We start from the raw sequence: 27,408 nt of genomic DNA, 5'->3' as shown, positions 1-27,408 counted from the left end.
GAAAATTAGCCTTTGGCCTTTGTGCTTTATTTGCTGAATACACATCGGGGTAAACGGCTTTGATAAACTTTTAATGGTGCTGAGTGAAGCAGGCTAGCTGAGAGGAAGCCCCTGTGGGACCAGCACTGGCAGGGCATGCTGTCCCCACCTACACTGATGAGATTAGCCACGTTGCCTCCCTTCCTCCACTCCAGGAAGCAGGCTGCGTGTGGGTGGAGGAACCTGGTGGGTAGGGACCTTACTGTCTGTCCTAACTGAGGCCGTCCGAACCTGGTAGTGACAGCACTTGAAGCTCTCGCTAGCCCTACTTTACCTGGTAGGCTATTCCATGCATTTCTAACTCTGTGTAAAACATTGCTTCCTATTCTAAACTCACTTTAACTCGACTTTCATTCAAGCCCTCTTGTTCTTCTCTCTGTGCTAAATTTGAAGCCGTGTCTTGGGTTAACTTTATCTGGACCGTTTATGATTTTATAGGCTTCAATCAGTAGCTAACAAGCTCAGGTGTGTCTTAATAAACTCGTGGGGAAACCAGGAATGGCTCAAACCGCTATGTAATGGGAGTCTTTTTTTCCATCTCTAAAAATAATAATAAAAAATGAAGATGAAAAGGTTAATCAGTCCTGGGTTACAAAAGTTTGTGGTAAATTTGCATGATGTTTTTTGTGTTTTATTGTGCCGCTAAAGCACTGCTCCACGATTTGTCACACTTCTGTATGATTGACCATGCAGATGCATTGTTAAACGTTGCAATTCTTCCTGTATTGCATACCCCGGCCTCTTATTATGTTGTTCTCAGAATGAGGGCATGCCTTCAGTTTGTGTGTGTGCAGAATCCTTGCATGCTGAACCGCACTGCTTTCCGGCAGTAAGGTTGATTCTCAAGCTTTGCTCTTTGCTCGAAGGTGGCAGTGGGTTCTGTGGCTAAAACACAGGAAGCCAAAGCAAGCGATTGTATTCGGTGCAGCAGGGAGCTATTGACTTTACTGTTGCGTTAGCACCGGGCAAAACTGTACACCAACTAAATAAAGATGTTGTTGATGTTAACATTGTTTTTATATTCGTAGCTTTCGCTTGTGCTAAATTTTGCATCATAATCGGTAGCGTTGTTGTGTAGCGGTAATGTGCGAAAACCGAGACTGTTAAAAATGAATAAAGAGGTTCTCCCTTCATGTAAGCATAATAATATTATCCGAAGACAAGTATCTTAATTTTTTGTTTAAGGGACCAAACTGGCCTGATCAAATAAAAAAAGTATAGCTAAATCAAAGTATATGGAAGCACCTAGACTAGTATGCAAACCACACACCTCTCAGCCAATGCATTCGTATTGTCATTTGGGTTCACTTTGTGAATTTAATTTCCTGTTTCTGCCGATCACATCCTAGGGACCCAGATGTTTAAATTCAAACCCCTGTGGCCTCAGCAGAGCAGGACAGCTGGTACACCAGAGTGTAACGGCTAACCTGTCCCCACCTGCAACGCTGTGCCCCGAGTGGCTGTACCTAGTACATCAGCACAAAAAAAAATCTTACATGGAGTAAATGTACATGCACCTACAGAAGGCTCTAATATTCCGAACTTATAGTTGCTAGTTTTAATACAGCTTATTCATTTTAGTTACATTGGGGGAAAAAATGGTGGGAAATCTGGTGTACATTCACTCTTTCTCTGGCCACTGACACGCAGGGATGAAAATAAACCTCCTATTACATAGCAGTTCCCCCATTCCAGGTTTTAATATGTGCTTGATTAGATACAGTGTACAGGTAACACACTCATAGTAAAACCACAGAGATAGATCAAACTGTTATGCAGTGAGAGTCTTATTCCACTCACTGCTATCTTTTTCTTCTGAGTTGCCAAACCATTTATGGAAAACGGACCAAGCAGTTTATAAATAATTTTGGTGTCCGTGGCAGAGAGACTCATGCTAGTCATGGATTGAAAAACTCAGCGTCTGCTGCATAACTTTCTTGCATGGCGAAACGACTGAAAATACTCCAGAATCTGAAAAGCTTCATTGGAGCATTTCATAACAGACTGTCATTGACGAGCTGCTGTTTTTTTAAAATTTTGTCTCAAACCCAAATTCAAAACGCTTGAGTTCTTGCCAGGTGTTGTCTGCCTGACAGGCAGAAGGCCATTTCGTTTTTCGGCCTGTAGCCTTAATTACTCTGCAGTTTTCAGTCTGGTGGGAAAGTGTGTGTGTGCGTGTGAGAGAGAGAGAGAGAATGAGGCCACTTTCTTAACCTGTAATACTGAATGCATTGAGAACACTTTAGTATTCATTAAGCGAGAAGCAAAACAAACAAACAAAAAAAGTCAACTGTAACTAGCCATTTCTCATCACAAAACAAATCCGAATGGAAGGACTTTAGTCTAGCCGAGACTAAAGAGAGCCTTACTTGGGACCCAGGGAGATTAACTGAATAATGAAGTCTTGCTCAATTAAAGCCACGGTGATCAATAATCGGTTCACTGTTGCAAGTGTCTGGATTTACCAGGGCAATACAGACCTAGCGTCAAAACCATGCTTTACATGAGCAACCAAAGACATGCGACACATTGAATTAATTTGAATTTAGGTACCGACAAGTCTAACTTGCAAATATTGCAACAGCGGGTGCATCGCCTTCGTCTATTATTGGGCGTTTCGTTTTCTATGGACTTTATCTCTGTGTTGTTGTTGTTGCATCCAGGACAGCGTGAAAAATGTTACGTTTTCAACAGGCTCTCGATTTTGCATTACAGAAGGTACGTGGAGATTTCAGAATGGATCGGTTTGTAACAGAACATTCTCTTCTGTGGCAAAGGTTTTTCATTCTGCAAAAGGATGTAAAACTCAAAACAAAATAATGATGGCGTGAGACTACTGTTTCATCACTGGTTTGCATTTGGTTTGCATTGCTGCTGATACCGCATGTTTTGCATGTGATCAAACAATAGGGCACTACTGAAAAGACACTCTCTCTCTCTCTCGCTCTCGCTCTCGCTCTCTCTCCCCACCACCACCCCACCCGATGCAGCGTTTGAAAATTAACCCATCAACTGTCAACTTTGTTTTGTATTTTCCATCTTTCCAAAATCTGTATTTAGTTTGTTTTTACAAGGTGTTACAAAATCTGATTATTATTATTATTATTATTATTATTATTATTATTATTATTATTATTATTATTATTATTTATTTCTTAGCAGACGCCCTTATCCAGGGCACCTTACAATTGTTACAAGATATCACATTATTTTTACATACAATTACATTATTTTTCACAAGTTATTTTTACATATAATTACCCATTTATACAGTTGGGTTTTTACTGGAGCAATCTAGGTAAAGTACCTTGCTCAAGGGTACAGCAGCAGTGTCCCCCACCTGGGATTGAAATATCATTATTAATAATAATAATAATAATAATAATAATAATATTTTGCAGTTGGTTTATTGAAGCACTGTTTTTGTTTTCTTGGAATAGAAAATAATCAATAATAGTCAATCAGTAATCGTCATCATCATCATCATCATTTGGTGATTTGATGCCAAGAAAATGTTTTTTGTGTTGGACCACGGAGATTTAAGACCTGAAAAGAGAAGAGAATAAAAAACACACACCGCGACGTGCTTTCTTTTTCAAAAAGTAATTTATTCCCTTTAAACCTGACACTATTAAACCGTGGCGTCCCCTGTATGCAATTATAATTATAGCAATAAAACCTAATTTATACGACACAAGGGGAAGCTCTGCCACTAAATACCATTCCTGCAGTGTCTGCTGCAGTAACCGGAGGTGCTCAGCCAGTCAGCCTTAAGCAACTGCTCCAGTCGTAAAACTAACCCTAAAATAAACACACTGTATATCACAAGATGGAGCACTGAAACTGAAGGTGTGTAATCTAGCAGAGAGCATTGTTCTTCAGCTTTATAAAAGTGTCCCACAGTAAAAGTGCAGTGTATTAAAGCATAGTGAAAGCATGGTAAAGCATAGGCAAGCATTGTAAAGAATAGAGAGGTATGGTAAAGCATAGGGAAGCACTGTAAAGCACAGAGAGGTCTGGTAAAGCATAGGCAAGCACTGTAAAGCACAGAGAGGTATGGTAAAGCACAGGGAAGCACTGTAAAGCACAGAGAGGTATGGTAAAGCACAGGGAAGCACTGTAAAGCACAGAGAGGTATGGTAAAGCACAGGGAAGCACTGTAAAGCACAGAGAGGTCTGGTAAAGCATAGGCAAGCATTGTAAAGCACATAGAGGTCTGGTAAAGCATAGGGAAGCACTGTAAAGCACAGAGAGGTCTGGTAAAGCATAGGCAAGCACTGTAAAGCACATAGAGGTCTGGTAAAGCATAGGGAAGCATTGTAAAGCACAGAGAGGTATGGTAAAGCATAGGGAAGCATTGTAAAGCACAGAGAGGTATGGTAAAGCATAGGGAAGCATTGTAAAGCACAGAGAGGTCTGGTAAAGCATAGGGAAGCATTGTAAAGCACAGAGAGGTCTGGTAAAGCATAGGGAAGCATTGTAAAGCACAGAGAGGTATGGTAAAGCATAGGGAAGCATTGTAAAGCACAGAGAGGTCTGGTAAAGCATATTAATAAACATGGTAAACTGTGGTAAATGCAAAAATACTGTGGAATCCCTGGATGTGATTAAATTCACTCAAAATAATCCACTTTTTTGTTCCAGATTATTGTCTGTTTTCTGGTTTCGTAATTCCTATTGGCACTAATCTTGGGACTACCTTCCTAGGGCAAAGTATTTTAGTGCCAATTAGGGTATTTTGAAACCTTAAACATACAATTTAAAGTACTGTAAATATATATATTTTTCTTTTTTTAATTTATGAATTTGTCTTTTTCTTGTTATAGGTATCCTAATGAATTTCAATACAAAGGTAAGAAACTTAATTTTTCATGTTTAAAATATTTTAAGGACTCCTTGTCAAAGATCTGCAGTAAAATTTGAAATAATTAATGAATACCCTAATGAAATGTGATAAGGGGCTCTAGTAAATGGTTCATGGGTTATAAACAAACATTTTATTTTCCTATTATTTTGTTGTTATTTAATACACATAGAACAGTGGTGAAACACTCCAGCCATTGAGATCCATTGCAGTCTGGGCTTTTGTTCCAGTCTGATCCGAAATGAAAAGAGTTAGCTGACCCTGAGCAGGTTCGATGAACTAATAAATACCTGGTCTGGAAATGGATCTCCAGAGCTCACACACACACACTGATACACACAGACACAGACAGACGCACACACACACACACACACACTCCAGGCTTCCTGCGGCTGTGTCAGATTCAAGTGTGGGTCAGGGATCGGTTTCCCCAGAAACCCCTTCGTGCTGGCCCGCTGTACCATCTCATTAGCAGGCTCTGGTGTGCAAGCAGAGCTGCCTCTGCAAGCTTGAAACAAATCCTTGATGCAAAACAGAAAAGTCAAACAAAATCCATCTCTTCTGCAACAATGACCCAACACGGGCATGTGCCACACAGAGCTGGCTTACTTGAGCATCTGTAAAATTTCCATTTCATGTTTTGTTTTTGGTTCATGAAGCGAAATCTGTGCCAAGGGTGGCCAACTCTGGTCCGAGAGAGCTGCAGGGTCTTCTCATTTTTTTTCCACCTGAGTTCTCAGTTACTTAATTGAACCGATTATTTTCCTAATTGGTCCTTCAAGGTCTTTAGCTATTGATGATTTAAAGATACCCACAAAACCTGCAGGATTGTGGTTCTCCAGGACCAGGTTTGGCCACCCCTGGTCTATGCTGTTGAAAAAACTAAATCTCGAACACTCTCGAGTTACTTTAGCATTCAACATTCAACATTCAACAAATAGTTAATAGACTGGAGTGAGCACTTGCCATATCCGACCAGCTCCTTTGCTGAAAAACAAGAACTTAATTTATTTAAATGTATTTTGTTTTATGTTTCAATTACAATCTTCAATTACAGTCTTAAAAGACAAAACAGATTTTTCCCATACTGTGCTGTGGCTTCAAACTTCCCCCTCCCTCCCTTCCTTCCTCTCTCTCTCTCTCTCTCTCTCTCTCTCTCTCTCTCTCTCTCTCTCTCTCTCTCTCTCTCGCTCTCTCGCTCTCTGCATTGAACATCAATGGTTTCTGGTTTGTCTGTGTCTGTCTGCACGATCACTGTGGTCCATAAGAAAAGCATACAAAATTCCACACTGACAGCTTAGCATGAATTCAGGTCAAAGTACAAGTCTAGATCTGTGCCGTATGTTTCCTTAAGAAAATGCAACCTGATCTCCTGATAAAGAAGAAAGATGGGGCTTTTTTTAACCACAAACACACGCACGCACCAAAAAAAAAAAATCTGCAGGGAGGTATCTCTGTCCAGTAGCCTTTCTCCCGCAGTGCAAGGGTCTGTTTCCCCAGCTGTGTCCCTGGCAGAACCGTGCTGGTTCCTGTGATACCTGCAAATTGAGATACAGCTAGGAGCTTGCAGACATCTTAGATCTGAACCGTGGGTGATTTGACATGAGAGAGAGGGAGAGAGAGAGAGCGGGAGAGGGAGAGAGAGAGAGGGAGAGAGCGGGAGAGGGAGAGAGAGAGTATTTTTTTAAATATAGATAAGAGATGGTGGTTCGGATGAATTATGACTCGGTTACCCACAATCACCCCCTTCCTTTTCATGAGCTGACAATCACAGGGTCTCTGTTTACAAACTATTGCAGAACAGATGTTTCAGAGAAGAACTATGTGGCTAAAATTGGCCCCTGAAACTATTACTCTTTAATTATAAAACCGCTAAGTGCTTGCCCGCCTATTGTGCTTATACTGGTACAATTGTTATACTCTGTGCAGACAATGCTTATGCTTCAAAATATGTGGATTTAAAAAAAAATTGTATTTCGAGTTCCTTTCTGACTTTTTTTTGCATAGTACACACTGCTCATGGTGGCTAAAGGTTGTAACTGCAGCAGCGATTTTAAAGAGAAAAATCAACCACATACAGTGCATGCACACACTCAACTGGTGTTAGCTTATATGGTACAAAAAAAAGGAGCAATCCATATACATAGGTATAGGGTCCAGTAGCATTGGTACAATTTTGTCACCTTCCTGTACCCCTTCACTGGCTGTGAAATGGTACAACCCCGCCAACATTCCTTAAAGTGACCTCATTCCATTTTAACCCCGCACAAAATTCTGTTCTTAGAACATTCAGACAATTGTTCTGCAGTTCTGGGGAACCTAATGAAAAGAACTTGCAGAACTCTCACGGGAATACCTGAAAAGTAAAAACAGCAGAGTATTAATTGTGAAGCGCTCTGAGATGATTGCTTTTAAGTTTATTATTATTATTATTATTAGTATTGATCGTCTGGTGTTTATCAGTGATGGCGGCTTTATCAGGATATCAGGAAGAGCTAACCTAGAAGAACTGAATAGAAAACTTCCCACATTTACTGGGGCGTCTCCCCTCTGCACCCCCTTTACTCAGCAACGTTCCTTCATGCTTGTGTTTCACAGTAGACAACCCGAGTCGAGTGCAACAGCAGTTTGTTTGCGCTCGCAAGTTTGTGCTCAACAAGCATACCAGACACGAGCCAAAAGGGAGGCCTGCCTCAAACACAGACTGTGCAACAGAAATGATATGCCTGTGCCGCCGCTGCTGCTGCTGCTGCTGTGCGCTGCTCGGAAATGTCAGGAATGCTGTGCGGTGGAGATTCCCCCAAGAGGATTGGTGTTGTCATATTTGAATGGGAGTCTCTGGTCCCCTTGTCAGCGCAGATCGCTTTCATCCCATTGTCCACGAGCTCCTCATCCCCACACCCCGGCATCTGGGATCATTAAAACAACTTCATCAAACACGCCGCGGGGCCGGGGGGAATCAAGAAATGCAATTAAAATGAAACAAAAGCGCCTTCAAATGAGATCCATTTCAGTACAGTACTGCTCTCTCTCTCTTTCTCTCTCTCTCTCTCTCTCTCTCCCTCCCTCTCTCCTTCTATCTCCCTCTTTACCTCGCTCTCCCTCTCCTTCTCTCTCTCTTTACCTCTCTGTGTGTCTCTCTCCTTACCTCTCTCTCCCCTCTCTTTACCCCTCTCCCTCCCTCCCTCCCTCCTTCTGTCTGTCTTTACCTCTCTCTTTTTATCAGATGACAAGCCAGCGTTATTATTTTCTTTAGCCCCTCACCTCATGTTTTTAGTTTTTCTTCTTTTTAATATTTTTGGCCTAATAAATAATATATAAAAAATCCTCAGACATAATTGCCTTAATGGTAGATTCATTCAAATACATAAAGAAAGAAAGACATTACAATAGATGAAAAGATACATTTGGTTTCCCAGTACGTATTATTTTACCATACTCATTCAGAGCAACAGTGTTTGTTTAACCCTAATTTATATGAACTGTCACTTATTGCAAAACATGGCCAATTAAAAAATACAAAATGAATTAAATAAAATGTGCTACAGTGCCTCCTAATGGCCAGCCAGTGGAATGGCAAGAAGCTGAGCTAGCTCTCCCCTCCCCCACTCCCCTAGTGCTGCAGGGTTCACACACAGTACAGCGCTGGTGAGATCTTTCTCATATATTTGTGAAATCCTTAAGAACAAAGAACAAAGGTTTTTAACAGGTGCCCTTCATGCATTGCAACCTCATATGGGAATATATGGGGACATATGGAAGACGCAAATGCAGGATGACCTCATGTGAGCCGGACGCCATTTTATCCCCAATAAAGCCATATAAAAAAGGCAATTCAAAATATATTTATTGTGTGTCCAAAACCACTTTTTATTTTTCAGCTATTTTCAATATTTCACACATGAAACCATTAAATATCTGCTGTTGTTAAAAAAAAAAAGGAAAGAAAAACGGTTTAGCTTTATGAATGGCATACATTTTAATGCATAGATATAATGCAGGGATGGAAATAAGACTCCTATTGCATAGCGGTTTTATCCATTCCAGGTTTTACCACGAGTTGATTAGTCGCAGTGTATCAGTAACAAGCTCAGGTGTGTCTCATTAAACTCAGAGTAAAACCAGGAATGGATCAAACTGCTACGCAACGGGACCCTTATTTCCATCCCTGTAATGTTATATATGCATAGAGTATAAAAGAGAGAGTGCATATAATCCAGGCCACAAGCCTAACACAAGAGCCCTTCCCTTTTAAAAAGTCATTTATTTTAAGGACTAGATAAATCACAGAAAACGCCAATAAATAAGAACTCATCTAAGGCTGGAATACAGCTGTAGACGTACCCTATTATGTTACAGGCAGTCAGGCACTTCCACGACGAACATAAACTCCGAGTATGTAAAGTAATAAAATCCTAGGGAAATCTGTCCCAGTTTAGCAGGAGAGTTATTCTTCAGAGTCAGCCAGTTGACATTTCTTTAATTGCCTCATTTTCCATCCTAAGAGCTCTTTTTACATATTGGCTCCGACTTGCACCTTCTGATTAGGATTATTTTTTCCTATGCAAGGATTTATTTGGACGTTCGTAAATCTGATTCGGCATCACGCCATTGGGAAGCAGGAGGGGTTGGGAGGCACGGTCTGGTCACTCAGGAAGCCTAGGTTTGAATCTCGTGTCATGTGTTTAGTCCTCATTGTCATTGGCTTCACAAAGTAAATATAACCCAATTGCACTAAACACCTTTGCAGGCAGGGTCAGAATAGGGTGGGCAAGAATTGGGTGAGCATGGAGACTGACCCTCTCTCTCCATCACCCCCGAAGAGAAAGGGTGCTCTCTCCAGTCCAGGGCAGACTTGAGGCATGGAGACTGAACTGCTCCCTCCCTACCTCCCTCTGCAACCCCTAAGAGAAAGAGTGCTCCCTCCAGTCTAGTCCAGGGCAGTTTAGAGGCAGACTGAACTGCTCCCTCCCTCACCCCCTAAGAGAATGCATCTTTAGAACCAAAATACATCAAAAGGAATAAATAATAAATAAATAATAATAAATGAATAAACACAAAACCGGCCACTTGGGAGACTAGCAGTTGTCAACACACACACACACACACACACACACACACACACACACACACACACACACACAGAAAGAGGATTTCTGAGTGACAGACAGACTTCTGGAAAGGCTTTGAAAGCTAGCGTGTTTATAACAAGTTGCAAATATTGGAGTGTGGTCAAAAAAAAAAAACAATTAGAAAATTCCCCTTTGACTAAGCTGCTGAAACGCTTTCAAATTGATTGAGTGCAGAGTGGTTTATATATATATATATATATATATATATATATATATATATATATATATATATATATATATATAAGTTGTGTGTTGTGTGTGGAGGGGCCCTCCTGATTTTGTTGCTACTGAGATTAAAACGATTATTAGACAGCCGTGCAAGATTTATTAGGTGCAAAGGTGGAAAAAAACTGACAAAAACACGTAACTAGGAAGCACAGTAATAACCTGCCTCTTACTGGAAACTCCAGTATCTTATAAACAAACTTGGCAAGCTGCAAAAGTAGAAACAACACAACGCTTATTCCTGATCTAGTTTGATTGCTATCAAAAAAATATTCCAATACCATTGTAAAGTTTTTTTTTCTTCTATTTTGTAATTAAAAAAAAAAAAAAAAGTTTTTATAATTTTCCATATCGTATCGTATTTTTGGTATCCGTTAAATTCACCCCTGTCGTTGAATGCTAAGCTCTTCGGCGTGTGTTTGGGTTCCAGAGAGACGGGTAGGGTTGCCAGATTTGCATTGTGTCAGATCCCCTTGCTAAGCTGCCTGCTGTGTTATTACTTGTTAATATGATTGAAATGCAGGATGAGTGCAATTCCGGGAAACGTTTTGAGGTTATCAGTATCGCTGTTATAAATCTCTGTGAACATTTGCAAAGGAAATGTATACAGTGTCCCCACCCTCTATGTTTGCATGGCTTTCAGTTACTAATCCAGTGAAAGAAACATACCATTTAAATGGGAAATCACCTTTGAGAGTTAGTAAGAATTTCACGTTTTTTAACATGAAAAAGTACAGTAACTACTAACTAGCTTCAAAAGTCATATTATTCAGGGTTTTTTTTTTTTTTTTTTTTTTTGTGTCCCCGTACCGTTTTAGAATGTTTTCAATTATACCAAGTAGTTCTAAATGTTAATACTCCTTTTTTTTAAGGACTTTGTTAACCCTTTCATGCATGAAATATTGAAAATAAGAACAACAACAACAAAAATATACATAAAAAAAGTTTTGGACACACAATAAACAAATTCTTCATTTACATTTTCCAATTATTTCATTGCTTTATATGGGGGGGACAAAATTGCATCAGGCTCATGTGAGGCTATCCTGAATTTGCATCTTTCATCTGTCCCCATATATATATGTATATGTCCCTATGTGTGTGTGTGTGTGTATATATATATAAAGACTAGAAGAGAGTTTATTTTGTCCGTCTTCATATGATTTTACCATGCATGACAGGGTTACAGTGCTTTGATATGAGTTCAGGAGCTGTTTTTCAGTTCCAGTTGTCTCCCGTAGATCTAACACAGGCTGGATCAGCAAAGCGTCATTCTAGAAGCAACAGAAACATTGCATCTGCCTGCACGTTTTATAAATTAAAAATACCATGGTAAATTATTTGCATGGTAGCATGCTTTTTCCATGCTTGATACACAGATAGGGTACCCTTATAAAAGTTTTACCATGCTTTTTTCAATGGTTATACTCTGCCTTTACCTTAGTTTAACCTGGTTTTTAAATATGCACTGTAATTTACAATGCTTGCATATGCTTTACCGTGCTTTATTACACTTTGGTGTGCTTTTACTGTGGGGAAACTTTTATAAGGGTATAGACAGTGCTGTATTTGCGATAGCTAAAACATCTTTCAAAGTTATTTCTACAGTGTTCCTGTTGTAGGTGGGGGTGGGCGTTTGTTGACATGTCCGTGAAAATCCCCAGTCTACCGAAATATGTACAGAATCTGGCCTGATTGTTGTCTCCCATCTGTGTGTACATTAGTGAAAACATACTTAGAAGATGAAAAGGGAGATAAAGCCAGACCTTTAACCATTGTGCATTTTTTAAACAAAGCACATGTGGAGTGAGCAGAACAGAGGTAGCATCACAGTCCACATTGATCTATTATTATTATTATTATTATTATTTATTTCTTAGCAGACGCCCTTATCCAGGGCGACTTACAATTGTTACAAGATATCACATTATTTTTACATACAATTACCCATTTATACAGTTGGGTTTTTACTGAAGCAATCTAGGTAAAGTACCTTGCTCAAGGGTACAACAGCAGTGTCCCCCACTGGGGATTGAACCCACGACCCTCCGGTCAGGAGTCCAGAGCCCTAACCACTACTCCACACTGCTAGATAGATAGATAGATAGATCTATCTATCTATCTATCTATCTATCTCTATCTGTCTATATGTCAAAGTTTTTTTTTTGATGCAGAGTTTATTTTATCTATACCATTTTATAAGTAACTTGAAATCTGCAACTGTTTAAGAGCTGAAAACAAGTAAAAAGGTCTAATTAAGCAAATGATCAGTTCAATTAAGAGTGTAGTTAAGTGATTGAGCTCAGTTGGAATGAAAACCAGCAGACACAGGGGGTCCCCAGGATCGAGTTTGAGACCCCTGGGCTAGAGAAACGACTGCGGGCTGCTGTCTGGCAGTGAAACAGTTAACCATCTTTTTGCTGGTTTTTACTTTTAGTCTTGTGCACTGCACCCCACCCTACTGGAAGGTCCTGGTAACTGCACCCAGAGTCAGCGTGACAGCTGCAGCTGGGAGGAATATTCTGGTTGGCTGGTCTCCCCCCACTGGCAAATCACTCAAGAGACCTACTCATGAATATTCATGAGAACCCCTGGCAGATAAGAAGGACACCAGGTTCTCAGGTGTTTGAATATTCATGAGGTCCCTTGACGTTGCATTCAGAATATCACTGCTGCTTCTGTGTCCTATTTAAAATAAATAACTTCCCCCAAAAGAATGTGTTAGGAAATTAGCACTGGAAACTTTTCAAAGTGCCAAAGCAACTTTTTTATCTAACCTAACGTAGCCTAGTTTTCAAGTGGCAAGGGATACTTCCTCAATTAGGATCTTTCTTTCTTTCTTTCTTTCACATGTCGGTATAACATGTGTGCACGGCTGGATGCTGTCAGTTTAGTAAGTAGACTAGACCAACAGGGAGCCGTTAAGCAGTTTGACACTTTTTTTTTTAAAGCCGTCTTTTAACTAATTGACTTGAAGTCCATTCTCAGCAGCCAAGGATCAAAGGAGATCTGAGTTAAAGAATTGTCCAGCATCACACCTGACCGGCTTAACAGAAAGACACACTGGAGTCTGCTTTAATGATCTAAACGCTGTCAGTATTGATTACATCCCCCCCACCACCCCCCACCCCACTTCCTTTGACAGGGAGCCAGAATTAAGTCATTTTATGAAACGCTTCCAGCATGCATTTGCTTGTTTCAGCTCGGAAAGCGTTTGGCCCAAGCCATTCGCCGAAGTCCCTTTTAATTGAAGTTTGATATTTCTAAAAAGCCTCCACATCTGTTGTTGGCAACACTTCATGCATGTTAAAAAAAAAACATTTAATACATCAGCCCGATCCTTCTATGTATCTGCAATTGCTGTGGAAAAAAAAACAAAACACGACAACAAAAGGACTGTCATCTCAGTGTTGAGGAGACAACTGGCAAGGCTTGCTAATAAGAAATGCAATTAAAAGTCAAGGATGTTCCTCCTTACAATGCAAATGCAATTCGCTTTTAATAAGTCACAAGTCACAATGCATTCAAACAGGACATTAACCTGGCCCTCATTAGAGCTTTTCTGCTGTGAAATCCTCGCTGATACAGTAGAGTACAGCTATTCCTCGACTCCCAAAATACATCAGGCTCCACTGGAGACGCTATCAGCAGCAGGTTTCGCACATGCATTCGGTTCTGCCATTTTCTAGCTGTTCCATTTCGCCCTTTCACTGGCAAGGACAGGGGTTTTAATGAGCAGCCATACTGACAGCAGAAGAACTTGTAATTAACTGGGTAATAATTCGAATCAGGATAGAGGAGGGAAACTTTTTGTAAATTGTTATTATTTATTTATTCATTTTTTTGTAGCTAATCAAGCAATAATATACAGCGCAGAGGGGAATACTGTAGATGGTATGTTAGGGTTATTTTATAAGCAGTAATTCGTGAGGTGGAGGCGTGCATTATTTTCAAGGCTGTGTGGTCCAGTAGTTAAAGAAAAGGGCTTGTAACCAGGAGGTCCCCGGTTCAAATCCCACCTCAGCCACTGACTCATTGTGTGACCCTGAGCAAGTCACTTAACCTCCTTGTGCTCTGTCTTTCGGGTGAGATGTAGTTGTAAATGACTCTGCAGCTGATGCATAGTTCACACACCCTAGTCTCTGTAAGTCGCCTTGGATAAAGGTGTCTGCTAAATAAACAAATAATAATAATCCGTCATCGAAGCTATGGAATGTGCGATTTAGACATGGACACAACACACACACACACACACAGACACATGCAAACAGAGAGACGCACACACAGACACAACACAGACACGTAGAGACGCAGACAGACACAACATACACACAGAGAGATGCACACAGAGACACAACACAGACACATACACATGTAGAGACGCACGCAAACACGACGCAGACAAACACAGCATACACACAGAGACGCACACGCAGACACAACACAGAGACACAGACACAGCACACAGACACCTACACACAGAGACACACACACAGACACCTACAGAGAGAGACGCACACAGACACACGCACACACAACCCCCGCAGAGTGCTGTACTGTACTACCCGAATGATAAAATATGCAGTATTATGCAAATGCTGTACTATGCAGTGCAATACCATGCAATACCTCATGCAGGGCGGTTAAACTATTGAGCCATAACCCTTACAAAAGAGCCCCACAGCAAAAGCATAGCAAAGCATCAAGCATTGGTAAGGATTGTAAAGAATGGCAAGAGTAAACTATGGGAAAAGCATGGGAAAACTGGAGTACTGGATTCCATTCAAGGTTTTTTTTTTTAATGGGACTGAAGGGAAATGCAGTCTTAGGTAGAAGCCAGCACAGTGACAATGCAGCATGTGTGTCCAACATGTGAAAGAAGTCCCTGCCTCAATTTAAGAAGCAGCAGCTGTGTGGTTCCTCTCCTCCAAGATTATTTAGTTACTTAGATTTATTTTAAGAAGCCTTCATGGTGCGGCTTCGCGGGCAGTCATTTATTTGTTTTGAAAAAATAAAGAAATATTTTAAAAGGAAGAAAAGTCCAGCCAGCGCGTCTAAGCAAGCAAGTTTTATGACTTGAAAGACGTGGTTTATACATATAAATTAACTGTGTTTTTGTGTGTGTGTATATATATATATATTGCAATCCCCTACGGTCCCGGTATTCAGCAGAGGCTGGATCATGTCTTTTTTGTTTTTGTGGGGCCGATCCAGTTCACCTGTTTTTTTATTTATTTGTGTAACTTCAATGAAACGCATGTTTGCCATGGGCTTAAGTGCAATAAAACAGCAGCAATCTTTTTTTTTTTTCAGATTTGACTTTTCCCTTAGGAAATACAAAAAAAAAAAATAATAATCAAACCAAACAATATTTGCAATGTAAGTGTAAAAATCTACTAATTAGAATCGAAGGGTAAACAAGCGCGCCTTAAAAATGTTTGCATGTGCAAAATGTTAAAGAACATCTCTTCAGTTCATGTAAACGATGGCAAGTCGAAAAATGGGGAACAATTTTGCCTAAATCCTACTAGTCCGTCTACATCGTGAACAGGATAACTGTCGTGATCTTAACCACATTTTTGTACTGCAGAAGTTTTGGATTGCATTGGCAATTTGTGACCCTTTCAGGTACTGCACGATTATTGCTAAATTCTGAAATGTCTCTGCATGCGGAGATGGGAAAAAAAGACTCCTATTGCATAGCAGTTTCCCACATTGAAGGTTTTAAAATGAGCCTGACTAACCACAGTGTATATGTAACAAGCTCAGGCTAAGAAACTTGCAGTAAAACTGGGAATGGATCAAACTGCTGTGCAATGGGAGTCTTATTTCCATCCCTGCCTCTGTATGTGAAACGACAGGGTCAGCCCTGATCTAACATTCACACAGTGGCAGTATTTGAATCTGCTGCTTCGATTAATTGGATGGACCCCCAGGGTGTTACGCAAGTCCCAGAATATTGCTGTTCTCGTTAGGGTCAAGGTCAGACGATGCATCTGTATGACTTTCTGGGTTCCTGTCTGTCTGAGGGCTCGATGACTCCCTGGGGGCAGTTATCACAGGTGCGGAGGTCTGGACTGCAAGGTGTATACCTGGGGGTCACCTGCAAAAACAGTACCTGACCATGCAAGATATATATTGTTCTTGGTCTGGATTTATGGCATACCCACCCGTTCAATGGTTCTTCACACAGTGAAAAGCTCCCCTTGCCTCTTCTCCACTACACACACACACACACACACACACACACACACACACACACACACACACTGTTTTAACATTCCGTCTCTGCTTCTCATTCCTAGTCAGTGAGGAGTGCCCCCTATAGGGTGCAGAAAGTATTGTTTCACTCACTTTTTCTAGCTGTTCCTATCAAAGTCATGTTTATACTGGTGCCTCCATCTCCTGATATAAATGCGTATGGCATGAAGCAGATTTTTGGACCAGAGAGGATCACTGTATGTGTGTGTGTGTGTGTGTGTTTGACGAAACCCTTTTATGCATACAGTGCACCCAAGTCTATCCTTTACAACAACAGTGATAAGATAAAATTGCAAAATTAAAACATTCTGGTATTGAAATTACACTTGCATTGGAGGTGAACTGATCTAACAATCGTGGAAAAAAGAAGAAGAAAAATCAAGTCTTAGACAACAGGAAACCTCAGATCACAGCAATTAAAACCGGAGTTTGTTGTCTTAACATAAGACATTTTGTTAAATAAATAGTGCCCAGTGTGTACAGAAGTTGCGTGTTAAGTCTGACATGTGTATAGAGTAGCAATGTTCTGTAAATAAACTTTTTACCAGCAGTTTAGGAGCCAGGAGTATTTTTTTATTTATTTATTTATTTATTCATTCATCTATTTATTTTTCTTCAGCAGAGCAGAGAAGGGATGTGTCAGCTCCTGTCGGAGAGGAGAGACAAGACAGCCCAGGATGCTGCAGCATTTTTTAATCAATTTGTTAATTTAATTAAACTACACTTAATAGGAGAGCCCTGTAAATTCTAGCCCACATCATCGTAATAGCTCACTGCATGTCAAGTGATTAATGCTGAAGCATGCCGTTTGAAAGAAGGGGCACACAAATAACAATTCCATGATGTTGTACTTGTGTCATTTTATTTAACTTTCACAATCTATTGCACGTTATCAGTGTGTGCTGTGTGCATTTTAAATGAATCCCTGCGTTTTACAGTATTTATTTATGGCACAGTGGAAAATAGTACCATGCAAGATTCCTAGTGTTTCTGTTGCCGTTCTGGTTTGTTTAAAAAAAAAAAAAAGTTTAATGTTCCTTTTAATAGGTGTAATTAACAACTAGTCTGTATGTTTATTTTTTTGTAATAATAATTCTTGCACCTGGGACTATATAATGGGGACCAACCCTTGTTTTTTTTCAGCGAGAGACAGCCGTTTGCTTTTATGTGTTTATGTTTCTAGATTTACCTCTTTGTACGTGGAGTTTAATACAGTAACAAGTCAGAGTGGCCTGTAATTAATTATACTCTTTCTGAATCACCACTCTGATCAAGTGATATCTTGCCCTTTTTTTTACGGATCGGTATGATGTTTTTAAAACATTGCAGGCATGTAGCAACAGAGTGTATTACCTATTAAAAGCGTGTTCATCGTGGGTTTAATAATTACTGCCTACATTAAAAGAAAAAAAAGGTAGTAAACCCGGTTGAAATTATTATCATTTTTTTTTTTTTGCTCCATTAATAAATATACAAAAATTAAATACACTATTTAAAAAAAGTGAAATGGAATCATTGTTATTCCTGATGCTACTCAAGTACGTGAATCTTCTAAAAGTTTACCACATGGTTATGCTATGTATTTACTATAGTTTACTCTGGTTCGCAATGTTTTAAAATGCTTTATCACACCTCTCTATTCTTTACAATGTGTACTTATGCTTTACCGTGCTGTCACTGTGCTTTACTATGCTATGTTATGCTTTTACTATGAAACTTTTATAAAGGTTTTACTTCCAGTTTGATTATCCCCAGTGTACAGGTAACAAGCTCAGGTGTGTCTTATCAAACTCACAGTAAAAACAGGATCACACAGCAGCAGGGGTCTTATTTCAATCCTTAAATTAAACGACTACAGTGTTCTTTAATAAACGCACAGACAGACACTGTGGACTGACTTATATTGTTGTTTTAATTATTATTGTTATTTTTTGTCTCATTTCCAGTAGATTCTGCGAGTTTGTACTCTGGGTCTAAGAATGAAGACAGCTCCGATGACGCTCAGAGTCTAAACCTCGTCCCGTCTCTGCCCTCCGACAACGCGTCCGTGGCATCGGACTATCAGGACGAAGGCTCTCCTGAATGTGAGTTTCACTTTTATTGATTTATTCATTTAACCAGGAGATTTACCCATTGAGACACCAAGGCCTCGTTTACAAGGGGGCCCTGGAAAACAATAAAAGAAGCACAATTCCAGAAGCACAAACACCACAAACATGTGCGGTTCAGACTTAATCAGTAGCACACAGAGATCAAAGGACAGAATAAATAGACTGCACTTGTAGATATCTGAGCCCCTCCTGCTCCACGTTACTGGATCCTCAGCTAATGTATTATTGCACCACTGTGTCATTGTAGATATAACTTGTTGTGATCCTAATTTGTTGCATCCTATTTCAGATTGTATCATATTAGTATTATTGTACTTACTGTAAACTACACTGTATTGTGCATTGTAACCCTGTACTGCCCTGCCAAATAAATAAATCATAATAAATGAGACGTATACCTATTTGTTAGTGTGGACTGAGGGAGAAGCATTGGCAGGAGGTTCTAAGCAGTTCCCAATTACGTTCTTTAAAACCAGAGTAAAAAGCACCACACACGTCTGTTTACTGTCGAGATAGTCCGGTGGACATTGATGCTATGTACAGCTGTGGCCAAATGTTTTGCATCACCTTATAGGATTAACTCATTTTGCTATATAAAGTCGAATGAAACCTGCCGAATAACGTTACGTTAACATATTTAATTTCATGCCGCTTTGTAGTTTTCCATATACTTCAGGAAAAACTGAAAAATGTTGAAATCTAACATGAAATACAAAAAAATAAAATTTCAATTATGTTTATATATATTGTCTTAATTCGAAAATTCTTGCTGTACAGCTCTGTTCATTTCATTCTGCATTGTACACCTATAGTAAGCTGTAAGCTTGAATGATTTAAATACAGCAGAGGAAGACAAGTGTGCAAAGAGTGAAATGAAGTGAGCGTTTCTTTGTTAGCAGTGGAAGCATGCAGGACCATCTGACTGCAGTTACTGCGGGTTTGTACTGTGTAAGGTTGGCGCTGTATCGACTCTAGGCATCTAGCAGAAGAGTCTTTCGAGCAAAACTAACTAAACATTCTGATTCCAGATCTTGTTTCAAGTGTCTTGCGTACTGCGTTTTTCACAAAGTGCTTTAAAATAACTAGATTGTATACTAAATATAAATAAAATGAAAAATGTCTGCAAGCATGGGAGAAGGCCGTACGTACCGTACCAGTGTGTTTTAAAGCTTGTAAAAAAACGCCATACAGCCACTTGAGAACTCTCAAGCACTTCTATTAACACTGTAACATCAGTCCATAAGCTACTCAGAACAGCTTCAATATCAGGACTTACGAGTTTAAAACCCTATGCACAATTTGTCTGTCTGTACATTTTTCTTTTTTATGTCAGTCCTACGTGTATACGGTAATCCATTTAGGCATTTCTGTCTTTAAAAATATGTCCATTCAAATGTCACTATCCATCTACATTAATGTATGTATGCAGTATATCATAATTTGTCTTGCAGTTTGCTGTTCACCTATTCACCTATTTGATTTATCACTGCACCATGTATTTGCGAATTTAAGTTCTGTATTGGTTGGGATGTAAACCCACCCCTCTTATGCTAATTCTGTGGATCAGGTGGTGGGTTTGGGGGTGGGGGTGGGGGTGGGGGTGGGGGTGGGGGGGTGTCCTTACTCCTGTTAGTGCTGTTGAAAATGGAAAGAGGTTACAGAGCTCCCTCTAGTGGTGAAAGGATAGCAGAGCGCACCTCTTTTGACTCCAAAGCTGCGCTTGCTGGTTCAAGCAGATACTGTGGTGAAGTGCGGTGGCCAGCCGCAATTTAAAAAAAACCTCAGCAAAGCCAGCATCCCCCTTAAGTGAGTTTCGGGAGATTAAAGGACGTTGCAGAAACTAAGTTAACGCATTTGAGTTTGTGCTCTTAGATAAGGTAGGAATTCATTATCTTTTAACAGTGCAGACCCTTAAAAAGCTCTCAGAAAGATAACTCCACTCTAAAATCTAAACAGCAGACCGCTCCAGTAGTATAGGAAGGATTATAATGCACCGAAACTATGTGATTCGTCCTAGGAGTAGACTTTCTCTACAGTTCTGCAAGAGTGAAGTATTCTAGTGTTATAGTTTATCACAGACCCCGATTAGAAGTAATCTATTTTATCTGAGGTTAGGTAGTCTAAGATTGTGCTAATCAGGGTCTGTGAAATCTGCCAAAAATGTATTTAAACGCTCACAGAAGTGCAGTGTAATGTCTGTATGCATGTTATTGAACATTGCTACTGCATTCATTAAACTCTTGCTACTGCATGCATATACATTACAGTGTGTATTGCCAGACTAATGTATGGGGTGCATATTATAAACATATATAATAGAGCTGTTTTATTATTATTTTTTTAAAATAAAAAATAATAATAATAAAAATAAGCAGTCATATGACACCCCAGGCCCGCCAAGGACTGAAACTAATTATTATATTAAAAAAAGAGGATTACAGAATGCAAACAAAAACTTTACTGTGCTTTTAAGATAATGATAGAGAACGAAAGAGTGACGGTCTGTATTCAGACATTTCCTTTGTTTTTCTTTTGTCACGGTAGTCTCACAATTACATACTTTATATTATTCAATAGATGTATACCTCACCCCCCCCCCCCCCCCACACTGCAATAGTAATTTATTGGGATGGTGTTTATAGTATGATTCTAGATCTTTGTTATTTAATTGTGGCTCCGTTGGCTGTTTGTTTAAGAATGAAATATGGTGTCTTGTAACATATGAATGTATGTCAGCTTCCCCTTGGGACTACCTTGGAAGCGTACATTAAAAATTATTATATAGATATATATATACACACGTACGTACGTAGGCACTCACACATACACACACACACACACTTAGACACACACAATGGTGCTGTTTTCATTTGAAACTTATATCACTGGGGACCAGTGCAGTGTAAAAAGTTACCAAATTCCTCAACGGAATAATTTTTGACCTTCCTCTGTTATATTGTATGTTTAGTATCAGATAGTACTGCAGGGAAAGTCACTCTGTTTTTTAAAACGTATAGGAGAGATTTAAGCGTAAAATAAACTTCAGAGGGTTAAGATAATATTGAAGAGCCGCACCTGATGGTCACCTAAGCACAGAGAGAGGGAGAGAGAGAGAGAGAGAGAGAGAGAGGTTGCACACTGTTAATCCTCAGTCGTTGGTGGCTGTACCTTATAAGACAATTGACATCATTATTCACGGTGATATGGTACTAATGGCCTCTGGTTCATTATAGGAACGAATTGGAACCAGAAAAACATCCACTCAGCCAGCTTGTTATTGTTGACCCCCCACCCCCCTTTAGACTGATGGTATCTCACTGTTGACAGACACTCAGACTGCCGAGCAGGATATTTTTTTGGGGGGGGAGGGATTGAAACTTTAGCAATGCGTCTTTTTATCCTTTTTTTTATGAGGTTACAGTCAGGTTACAGCTAGATGTAGCCGTTACTGCCTTCAGGGTGTTGGCCTGACTGATTTTGTGTGTGGGGGGGGGCTGAAACTGAAACCTTTATCACGAGGGGTGGGGGGGCAGGGGGGGGCATCGTCTTGCTTATCAGAAGAAATCACGATGGCCCAGTGTTGTTTTTTTCTGGCTTCAAGGTCATTGGGCGAAACATCTGTGTACCTTCGACCGTGAACAGGTGGCACTGAGCACCCCTCAGCTGTCTGCCTGTCCAGTCACAGAGCCGTCTCCACTCTGTTTACTGTGTTTAGTGGAAATGCTGGTTTGTGGCACGGCACATGCTCCTGAAAACTGCATTGCACAGACTCTTGTTTTAGGGTTTATTCCACAGTGGAAATCGGAGCGTGTGTTAGGCACAATTGGGCATAAGACTCCTATTGCATAGCAGTTTCACCCGTTCCAGGTTTTACTACAAGCTTGATTAGCCACAGTGTATAGGTAACACACTCGGGTATGTCTTAAAAAACTCTTAGTGAAAACCAGGAGTGAATCAAACTGCTGTGCAATGGGAGTCTTATCGCCGCCCCTGGACTAGTAAGCCCTAACATTGTTTCCTAAAAGGCTAGTTACTTGAAAAAAAAAAAAAAAGAAAAATCATTAATAATAGATCTGTGCACTTATTCAGAACCCGTTAATCACGGTTTTCCCCATTAACTAAATATTTTACCGGTAACTAAATAGACACTAAATGGGCTATTTAGTTATTGCCATTTGGGATATTTACAGTGTCTTCGTATTTGTGTAAAACAAAAAACGAAAAAAAAGACGATTTAGCTAATGGCTTGGCCTCGATTAGGGTGAAAGTGCTCTTCTTCCACTCCTGCATCAGCCAAGGGAAGATGATTTGTTAGCTGCACTCCACGGAGCAAACCAAATCGAAAAAACACGCAGCTCCTTAAACCCAACATGTGCTCCACATAGGACGAATCTCAGGGGGGCAGCTGTGATGGATATACAAGGCACTTGACTAACACTTGGGGGATTTCACTTGAAGGCCTTGGGCCGCTTGTTCCATTGTTCTGTATAACTTATCCGTGTAGTAGAAGGGCATGTGTCAATCTGTAGGGTGCGCTGATGAAGGTTGGAAGCAGAAGATGACAGATCAAGTATTGAAAACGTTAAAAAAAAATAATAAATACAACGGCAGAAGAGCGCCTATGCACCAGTCTGTTTGAAATCCTCACAGCTAGGCGTGTCTGCAGAGTGAAACAGAAATTCAAAAACAGGTCTTTTGAAAAGCAGAAAACGGCAGCTTTAAATACACAGAAGATCACAGCAAATGTGATGTCCTGTTATCAAAGTAAAGGTATCCACTGAAGACACTGTGTGTGTGTTTAAAAAATTGAGCATGAAAAGAAATCTTAAAACATTAAATAAGCGAAACAGGGGGGGTTGCAACAATGTGATATGTTTTATATCGTATCCGCGCTCCTCATTATATATACGTTAAAACCGAAATTATACAGACTGCGCACTAGATTTAGATTGAATTAGATGGCACGCGAAGCCCCCTTTGACAGTCGTCGACTTTGCCAGGTAGAAAATCCTAATGTAATGTAACTCTCTGTTGTAACTACCTAACTAATTAGGAGCTGACATTAGTGCCCACAAGCAGGCCTCCTAAGGTCTGCATGACGTCGTAGTGCAGACGTGTACAGTAAGAATCCGATTTTACATGAGAAGCTGTACATTGTACTTCAGAACATCAGAGGGAAATTATCATTGTTGCAACCGCCCGAAAAAAAAAAAAATATATATATTTTCAACTTCTTCTTTTAACTTTTAATATGCATTTTATTTAATAACGAAAGACAATTTATGAACCCATCTAAGCTTGCCAGGTTCGTAGTGGCTGATCGATCTCAGTCTTCAAGGATCACAGTGATTCTGCCTCAACAACATGACATGGTTGCCCATTCCATCCCTCACCATGAAGTGTCTCTTTCCCTCCGTCTTAAGTCTATCTCCATGAAAAATATGTGTCTTTTATTGTTGAATACACTCCCCAGCTCCCTTCATTTTTTGTCTTGTAACAGTCCTTCATTAAATGATCATTTGATCTTATCAAGCATCCCACAAGTAAGCCTATCGCATGTATCACGACTCATACCATGCTGCGACCTGCATGTCACGATACGCTTAGTATCGTGACGTTGGTGTATCGTTACACCCCTAATAATTTTAATAAAAGCCATCTCTGAATCACATGAAAAGGAATTGCACGCAAATCTGTGAAATCAGGCTCTTTGATCGTCCGAGAGGTATTAAAACGACTTATAGTTTCAAAGACAAATATTAAGGGCGGGTAGAAACTAAATGCCCCAGCACTGCACCTTGAACTCGAAATGAGGATCAAGTGTATCACATAAAAGATTAGCATCTTACTATATGAGTTGTGGGGGGTGTAAAAAGGTCAATGCATTGACAAAACGAGGGGCTAGGCCCTTGCTAGACAGTGTGATACAGGTGATAAGTAACACAGGTGTGAGAGATGCTATTCATAAGGAATTGGGAGATGTAATCTCCTTGTCTCGGAAGACCGCAGCAAGAAAAGAATGAAAAACTGGTGCTGGTAAATAGTAAAGCATCCGTCAATACATTGAAATGCTACTGCAGCTTACAAACAATACCCTCCGAGGAGTAATTACTGTAAACCGTGAGATTCCATTTTAATTATGGCACTGCTATCCTTTACAGTGTCTTATATCAAGTGTCAAGATAGCTAAAATTTGTGTTACAGGGCAGGGTTACAATGCAAGATTACTATTTAAATACAGTGTCGTTTACAGTAAGTGCAAATAATACCACCAAAGCACAATATGAACTAGGATGTGACAAGTAAGGACTACAGCAAGTTACATCTACAAAGACATATGGGTAGTGCAATGATGGTGCATATTTTATTTTAACACTGCATAAAAGAATGCAAATAGAGCTTTATATTATGTATAAGGATTTTTATAATGTGTTTAATTCCAAACTATAGCAAGTGCTATATATCAGTGCAGCTGACCGTACTGCGTCAGAGCCCTGTTGTTTTGCTACCTGTTTCAAAGCATTTACCAACCGGGCCTTTATCACATTACAATGGAAGGTTTCAATATTGCATATGACGATAATGTTCCTGAAATGGCAAAGGCATTACTGTTGTGTTGCGTTGGCCTCCTAATACTGTATTATGAACCACATCTGAACACGCAGCTAAAGAAATGTGCAAATAAGCAAACGTGGCGTCTGTAATAATGTGCTGTGCTGAAACACACAGGACCCTAGGAACCAAGTGCTTTCTTCCCCAGAGAAAAGCGTTTTCAAAACAAGCACTGCCAACTGCGTGATAGATCCCGATATATTTATTTTTTGAAGTGACTGAGACCTTCACGTGAAGTTAAGCAGAGTTGATGGAATCGTTATGATAATTGCCCCTTGCGAAAGAAAGGGTAGCTGGAGTTCAGAGTTCATTTTGTGTTCACCTCCCTCGCGGTGCTTCATTGACAGATTCCTCTCCTTAACCTTAACTAAGGGGTTTCATTTCAGCAAGGGGAAGAAAAAACTAATGGGCAGAATGTCATGCTCGCTAATGAAAGTGATCACAGTGCAGTGCAGTGCAGGGAAATTTAGTTCAAGGTTCAATTTCATTGCAACTAAACAACCAGACCCTCTTCCTTTCTCTCAAGTCAGATGGTTTGGGGAAGGTGGGGGGCATAAGTGATAGTTGTGTCCTTGTCATTTTTTAAATCCTTGAACCTTAGTGAAAGTTTTTGGGGGTCAAATTTGTATAAAGAAAGAAAGAAAGAAATAGGAAGACAATGTGCGTGTTGCAAGTTTGCGTCGCAGTAATGATAATCGGCAGAAAGGGTTAAGAGTAGTTCAGGGTTCAGTGGCTGTTCATGAGATGGGAATCCCTCATCAATTCTTTGGTCTTTTTACCCATGAGAATAAATTCCTTATTTCCCATGATATTAAAAACGGCCATTAAACCATTTGCCAGCGTTCTACTTCACAATATAGCAACAAAAACAAATTGCAGGATGTTGATATCTGACTTGACAGTCAACGAAATTGTCTGCAAAGTTAAGAGCAATGTAATTTCAGAGCAATTATGGTGATGTGATTATTGCATTAGCAATAATAATAATAATAATAATAATAATAATAATAATAATAATAATAATAATAATAATAATAATAATAATTAAATGGGGAGCCAACCTAAATTAGCACTAGATTAAGGTGTGTTATTAATACGGTGAATAAGTAATCAAATTAAACAAACCTGTAAATCTGGAGTGCTGCTGTGTATTTCTGACACTGAAATCATCGTGGTATTTTCATTTTAATATGTAGATATACATATATATTACATTCACTATGTACATTCACCAAGGTATATCGGGCGCTATACGGGATAATGTGTAATAATTTTACTGTTTTTGTAATCTGCGATTTTAAAATTAGTAATGCATTAAAATGATATCTTCTATGTTTTTGATCGGAAATCATTGTAAACTAAGAGCCCTTGTTTTATTGTCTTCACTAGAAAAATCACATGGCGTACAGAAGCTATTCTGTTTTTTTTTTTTTTTGCATTGAGAAGTCATATATGATTTCCCTGTTATTTATTTATTTATTTGTTATTATTATTTTTTTTTTAAAAGTGCTACCTAATAATCTTACAAAACAGGGTAAATGATAACCATCTCAGCTGCCCTGAGCTGGCAATAACAGGTCAAAAAGAGGTTTGATACAATAATTTCTGCATTAAAAAAAACAGGAAAAAAAAAACAATTAACCTAGTATACCGAGACCATTTCTAATTGTGACATTCTGGTGCATTCTTTTACAAAACCCATTTAAAACATTTTTTTGTTGCATTTTTTTTTTTTTAATCCGGCCTTTGGTGTTTTTAAAAAGCAAGTCCTATAGGTCCTCTGTAAAGAATAGGAACAGCTGATGGGCTGAGAGAATGATTGCCGAGGGGGGTAAGTATAGTTCAAGGGTTCAATTCCTGTTCACCTAGCGATACCCTCCGTCACTTATTAGGTATTTAACTCGGAAATTGAGTATCTCTATCTCCCTCTCTCTCTCTCTCTCTCCCCTCGCTCCAACCTGCGTGCTGCAGCCAGCGAGCGAAGAGCTGTGTTTTTTAATTTAATGGCGCTTGCTTGTTGTCACCAGCGAGGTGGTTGACATTAGATTTGTAATCGCTGATGGGAACAGATGGACCCTCCATTGTAGAAGCCTGTCTGTATGTTAATGTGAACTGAGATTCACCCGGGGCTGTGCTAGTGACCTGACCGTGCACATAGATTTTC

General features: G+C 39.7%; 1 protein-coding gene across 3 annotated transcripts in view; it reads left to right on the top strand.

The window, feature by feature from the left end:
* Positions 1–27,408, top strand: part of skap1 (src kinase associated phosphoprotein 1) — a 147,451-nt gene that overhangs the window by 9,493 nt on the left and 110,550 nt on the right. For 2 of the 3 annotated variants that reach the window (XM_034057379.3, XM_034057377.3), the window contains exons 3-4: positions 4,866–4,891; positions 18,468–18,605. In XM_034057379.3, the coding sequence (XP_033913270.2) occupies positions 4,866–4,891; positions 18,468–18,605 (164 nt within the window). The remainder of the gene's footprint in view (positions 1–4,865; positions 4,892–18,467; positions 18,606–27,408) is intronic. The other variant, XM_034057378.3, reaches the window with a different exon arrangement.

Source organism: Acipenser ruthenus, chromosome 28 (assembly GCF_902713425.1).
Source record: "Acipenser ruthenus chromosome 28, fAciRut3.2 maternal haplotype, whole genome shotgun sequence".
Lineage (NCBI taxonomy): Eukaryota > Metazoa > Chordata > Actinopteri > Acipenseriformes > Acipenseridae > Acipenser > Acipenser ruthenus.
The sequence above is the reverse complement of the archived record's forward strand: the minus strand, read 5'-3'. Positions and strand labels throughout refer to the sequence as shown.